This window comes from Egretta garzetta, unplaced genomic scaffold, assembly GCF_000687185.1.
Source record: "Egretta garzetta isolate BGI_Z169 unplaced genomic scaffold, ASM68718v1 scaffold9, whole genome shotgun sequence".
Classification (NCBI taxonomy): domain Eukaryota; kingdom Metazoa; phylum Chordata; class Aves; order Pelecaniformes; family Ardeidae; genus Egretta; species Egretta garzetta.
This window is the reverse complement of record NW_009260763.1, coordinates 2941615-2947614: the sequence shown is the minus strand read 5'-3', so window position 1 is coordinate 2947614 and position 6000 is coordinate 2941615. Positions and strand designations below refer to the sequence as shown.

General features: G+C 36.7%; 1 protein-coding gene across 1 annotated transcript in view; it reads left to right on the top strand.

Moving 5' to 3' along the window:
• The window catches only part of MYO6 (myosin VI), an 82676-nt gene that overhangs the window by 57597 nt on the left and 19079 nt on the right, over nt 1-6000 (top strand). Inside the window, exons 24-27 of the mRNA XM_035901498.1 lie at nt 398-488; nt 1747-1897; nt 3219-3427; nt 3807-3885. Coding sequence (XP_035757391.1) covers nt 398-488; nt 1747-1897; nt 3219-3427; nt 3807-3885 — 530 coding nt within the window. The remainder of the gene's footprint in view (nt 1-397; nt 489-1746; nt 1898-3218; nt 3428-3806; nt 3886-6000) is intronic.

Below are 6000 nucleotides of genomic sequence, written 5' to 3'. Positions count from 1 at the left end.
GTCATTTATTTCTGGGAAGTGCCTGTACAGAGGTTGTCATCTCTGGACAGAAGCTGCGTATTTGAAAGCACTGATGTGAATTACGAGGCAAACATCTCCACTGCAGCAATTACTGCTGATCAGCAAATATGTGCCTATCACTATTGACAGTGTGGCAGTATTGTGAGTGTGCATGCACTTAATTCTTTGTTTGTTTTGGGTGGGAGCCTCTATGCCTGGCTCAGGATTGTGAATTCTGTTCTCTGCTGTGTCTTAAGTGTTGTGGTTCCAGTATAGACCTAGCTCTCAAGCACGTGTAATCTACATACAGTTTTGAGCCATCAAGCATGTGAGTAATATAGGAGTTGTGTTAAATTGTATAAACCATTGAGACTCAGTATCTTCTGTGTGCTTACAGTGAAAAATAAGATAAAATACCGAGCCAGTGCCTGCATTAAAATACAAAAGACTATTCGCATGTGGCTTTGCAAGAGAAAGCACAAACCACGGTAAGAGGACATTCCTTGGTTGAAGAAAATGGATTTTTAATAATATTTTCTTGTGAATGTAAAGAGGAGATTTACTATGCTTAACTAAATATATCTGAAGTCACAGAATGATGCTAAGTATGACTGAAAGAGACTTTGAGAGGTGTCATATTCCTCCTGTCTTTCCCAAGGATGAATAGACTAAATCCGAACCTTTCCTAAGAGATATTTGTTTAGCTCTTTGTTCATAAAATCCTTCAGTGATAGCCTAGTTATTCAAAATCCTTAGATAAGTCTCTCTAAATGAAATTTGAGCTTATTAATTTTTTTCCTTTACCCATTCACACTATCCTTTATAGGCCCCTTCTTTTTTATCTTAAAAATAATTGTGTGTTCTGTCTGTCTTGTCTCCTCTTGAAATTAAGTAATTCCATTAGCTTTAATCTTACGGCATGGAATACTGATGGAAAAAACACTTCGATCATTAAGCTCTGCTGACACCTTTTTGTTCTTTGACAGAGATCCAACTCTCTGTTCTTTAGTAGTGGGGTTCTTACGAAATGTTTTCTGTTACATCCTTTGATAGTTATGTTTCATTTTGTACCTTGGCATTTCTGACCATGTCCCTGTATTTTTAAGCTGTTCCGTACTCGTCTTTAATGATTTGATTTAGTTTCTGCTTTTTGTGTGATGTTTTCGTGAATCCCAGTTCAGTGATTTCTTTCTAGGGAGACTGTCTCTGCAGAGTTGCGACTTGTGTGTGTGGCCTTCAGTACTGGTTCTTTAAAAAGCTCCAAGTTTTCCTGGACTCTTACGGAGACAACTCTTTTTTTTTTTTTTTTTTTTTTTCCCCCCTCCCCTGTGAGGTCTAATGACTGGGTTCCCTGCTGTGTAGTTCAATTTTATCTGATTCAGTCCCATTATTGCTTTTTGAGCACAAGGGCACAACTCTGCCTTTAACCACTCCAGTCAAAATCCTCTAGTGGATATTAATGATTTGTTGCTGAAAAATCCCCTACGCTCCACATTAATTTTCAAAATAAAAATGCATTTTTCCATTTTGAGTCACAATCTCCTGATCAGTTTTAATTACTGTTTGCAAAAGGCACCATTGCTTAGTTATTTCACATGATAATGTTTGAATTTCAAAAAGAGCATGAGTTTTATCAGAAGGCATAACTTGTCTCCCCAGTCTACCTCTTTAATGTGAGTGATTAGTGATAGTTGATAGAGATGTAAAAACATCTCAAGATACAAAGAAACTGTTTTACCTTCACAGCATTGATGGCCTGATAAAAGTGCGCACCCTGAAGAAGAGACTTGATAAATTTAATGAAGTAGTAAGTGCTCTGAAGGAGGGGAAGGCAGAGACAAGCAAGCAGGTCAAGGAGCTGGAGTGTTCTATTGATGCTTCAATGACCAAAATTAAGGTATGATAATAATCAGAGAAGTAGTTTCTTATTACTGGAATCTTTCAAAAACTTAATCTAATGTAAAAGGCCAATGTATTTTTTCTTAATAGAAAAGGCATTTTACTACAGAGGTCTTAATTTACAGAGACACTGGGTAAATCCTGTTTAAAATTGTAAGTAAATGTTACCGAAATGAATCCTGAAACTGGGTGCATACATCTAGACTTTGGTATTATTATCATCCATGTTTCAAAATTGGCACTGGAGAATTTAAAGCGAAGATGCATGTGAATATTGTGAGACAAGTGGTGTTAATAATTTGCTTGTTGCTTTTATTACTGGAATAATGCATATTAGCAATGTTTTAAATTAATCCAGGCTGAAACACACAAGCATTTATCACAGAGTGAAAAGATTTATGTTCCAATTACGAAGTTCTTTTCAGACTTGGTAGTGAAGAGAATTTGGTTTGCTGATTATGCTTCAGGGTTTATAGTTTGCCATTTCTTACCACACAGACACTGGGGTTTATTAATGTTAGAAAAATGTGTTGAATTTTTGTTTCATGCAATGTTATAGCTTTCTTAAAAAAAAAATCTCAATACAGTACATTATTTAAAATCACAATTGAAAAGATGGTAGAGTTAACCTGTCAACTTACAGTTCTCTTTTCTAATAAAAGACAATTTGATTATCATCATGATACACCCTCAGAAAAGGTCAGCAAATGCCCTGTATCGCAGTCATCAATATGAATTGTAAAGTGAAATTAAATTATAGCTCAGTGAGGTTTGAAGACATATGTAGCAAAGGCTATTTTAAATATTTTCAGTCTGTTATTTGCTAATATAATACCTTTTTAAAAAAAGTTATTCATGACATGGTCCAATATTTTTTTCTGAGTGCTAGCACACAGAGTGCTATGACATAAAAGGCAGAGCTGTAAATAACAAGTACAGAAGCTAAGAACACAACACAAAATGCACATAGGAGGTCATTAGTTTTCATCTTAGCATGGTATGAATTAATTTCTGTTGCTTAACACTGCAAAGTTTAAAAACTGAAGGCATGTTTTAAAGAGAAGTCATGTTTAATTTCAGTGATAAAATGGAGATTACTTTGTATGGCTTTATATGAGAGAGGAGAGTAATGGATCCCCAGGATTTTAGGAAGGAAGGGAAGGGTGTGCTCAAGCTCCTCCTGCACCCTGAAGTATATATATAATTTAATTATACTGCTCAGTGCTCTCATTTCACTTAATATTTTTTCAATATACATTTTTAAAAAGTGAAGTACAAAAGTAAGGAATATAATCCCCTCTTATTGTTTCATTTTACAGACCACTATAATGACTAGGGAACAGATACAGAAAGAATATGATGCTCTAGTTAGAAGCTCAGAGCAGCTTCTGAGTGCACTGCAAAAGAAGAAACAACAAGAGGAGGAAGCAGAGAGGCTACGGCGCATCCAGGAGGAAATGGAAAAAGAAAGAAAGAGACGTGAAGAGGAAGAACAACGACGAAGGAAGGAAGAAGAGGAAAGACGTCTGTGAGTCTTGAATAAGTTGCTGGTTATAGAATGAGAAAAAAATAGGAAAAGCACTTTAATGAGCTTGTTTTTACTACTCCTATGCTTAAAGAGAGTCGCTTGGATTGTACTCCTGGTGCGCTATGCAGTGTTAAAACATGCCCTTTCCTAGTGATTTATAAGGTAAGTGTAGTCAGAATAGAGTACGGAAGAAAGTACGTGATGCAGCTGGAAATACAGATGGACTTGGAAGATTTCTTGGCTTTATATGTAGAGTCCTGTCATCAGGACTGTACTGACTTCTGGATTATCATTCAGTTTTATGGAAGATGCTTTCATATCTCATGTTCTTTTGCATCATACTAACATGTTTTTATTTCTCTCTCCTCTTCTGTAATAGGAAGTCTGAGATTGAGGCAAAGAGAAAACAGGAAGAGGAAGAGAGGAAAAAGAGGGAAGAAGAAGAAAAGCGTATTCAGGTAATGTTTTAGCTGCGTGAGGGTTGGGTGGGTTTTTTGGGTAGTTGTTTTTTTTTTTTTTTTTTAAAATCTTTTTCACAGCTTAGGTTCTCTGCCGAGTCTAATGGCTTCATTTTATAAATGTGTGTCTCAAAGTCATCCAGCAGTGTTGCTTTAGTAGCAAATGTAAGGTGAAAATCATGATTAGGGCATCCCAAGACAGATCACCTATTTGTAGTTCACATGCAAGTTCAGGTCTTCTGACTAGAGGTGCATTTGTTTTCAAAGGATTAAAAAAATTATTTTAAAGTTAAAAATACACAACACTGGGGAATCCTAGTTTAGCCTTTGAAGTTTTTGCAGATGTTGCATGTCAGGCAAGTTTGGCACTCTTACTAGAAGTCACATGTCACAGCTTAACTGTAAACACTTTCCGAATATTGGTAATAATGGAAGGACACAGGACTGTCCTTGGTACCCCCCTTGACTACATTCATGTAGAATAAATACATGCAGTTCAAACCCTGCTTCTGCACCACTCCCCCTTGATTCCTGACACTTCTTACTGATCCCATCACAAACTCTCACTCTGAGGTATGTTTGGCCCCTATACCCTTGTTTTCCTCTTGTCTTGGAGTTTGCCTGAGTGACATGGGAGAGCAGTCTCAGAGAGAAAAAAACTGCTCTGTAGGGGCAGTTGTTGCAAGTGCAGGGCAGTGGTCATCGATGTTTACAGACTCTTTTAAGCACTGTCCCTGTTTAATCAGAAGCAGAATTTTTCTCCTGTATCTTGTTATCCTTGGAGTTAGCTAGCACTGTTTATTCTCCCTGCCTCTGCACACTTTCTTCTATCACCTTACCCCTTGTTGCTGATAAACAAGTCTCTGGAATGAACAGAGAAATTATAGCCTAACTTTGATGGAAAATGAATCTCTCCTGTATTATTGGGTCTGTCACCTGTATCAGAATAATACCAGCTTGCAGAATTTAAACATAAAAAGTGTAAGCTGCTATTTGGCTAGTCTCTAAATCATTGCTTGGAGACCACTGCAGATGTGTGTAGTGTTTTGTGAGAAATTCATAGGATAAGTTTCTGTTCAGGGACAGTTTAAATGGATTAAACTTTGTCCACTGAGGAAGCAAGATGGACTCTCGCCAGAAGGTTTAAAAATTTGGTCTGCCAGCACCATGAACATCTCTAGGGATTGTCTTTATGTTTCTTTGTTTCTGAGATGTGGATATCTGCAATGCAGAATGTAATTTACACTTTTACTTAGAAACTCTGTGTTTGGATACAAAGCAGATATGTAAAGCAGTAGTAGAAAGTATCTCTTTCTTCTGCATACAGTTAATTACTCATTATCTCTCCTTCTGGTGGTTGTTACTATCAGCTAATCTAAAATGGGATTCATAGGGTAAAGTCACTGGTCTTACTGCACTGCTTTTAGTGGTGCAAATTCACGATGATGAGTGGGAAGTGACTTTGTCTCCTTTGTTGACTTCTGGACATCAAGAAGGGCACTGCTAAGATTTGGCATGTGTAACTTCCAGAAGTATGATTTGGATGGTCACATTTTACTTACTGCGTGTGCAAGACCCGTTGTTAAATAATGATGGTAAACTGGAATTACAGTTTTGCTCTGCAGAGGCAATATATCTGGATTGCTTCTGCGTTGCACTAAGTTGGAATTTTACCATTTGTTTAAATTCAAAGCCAGATCAGGTCCACAGAGGATTCCAATGTTTGTCTTGATCCCTTTTCAAAATGAACCATGGACCTATATGTGCAGCACTGTTGCAAAGTCCTATAACGCAAAGCACAGAATATGAAGGGAGTATTGTGTTAGTGCTATGGAGGAGTAACCATATTGTTGTGTATCATCTGCGTATTAATGATTCTATAAATTTTTTCGAGTCTAATTTTCATAATAGTTAACAAAAACCTTTGTGTCCTTTTAAAATAAGGAATAATTGATTGGCACTTTAATTTGAAAAGGTAATACAAGTGGACAATATGTAAACTATGTGTAAACCAAGGTGCAATCTGTAGCTGTTTTGTTTCTTTTGGGCCTAACTAAATACTAATGCTGTTACTTTTTCAGTTCTGTAGATTTTGCCGTGTTTCAAAAGCTGTAA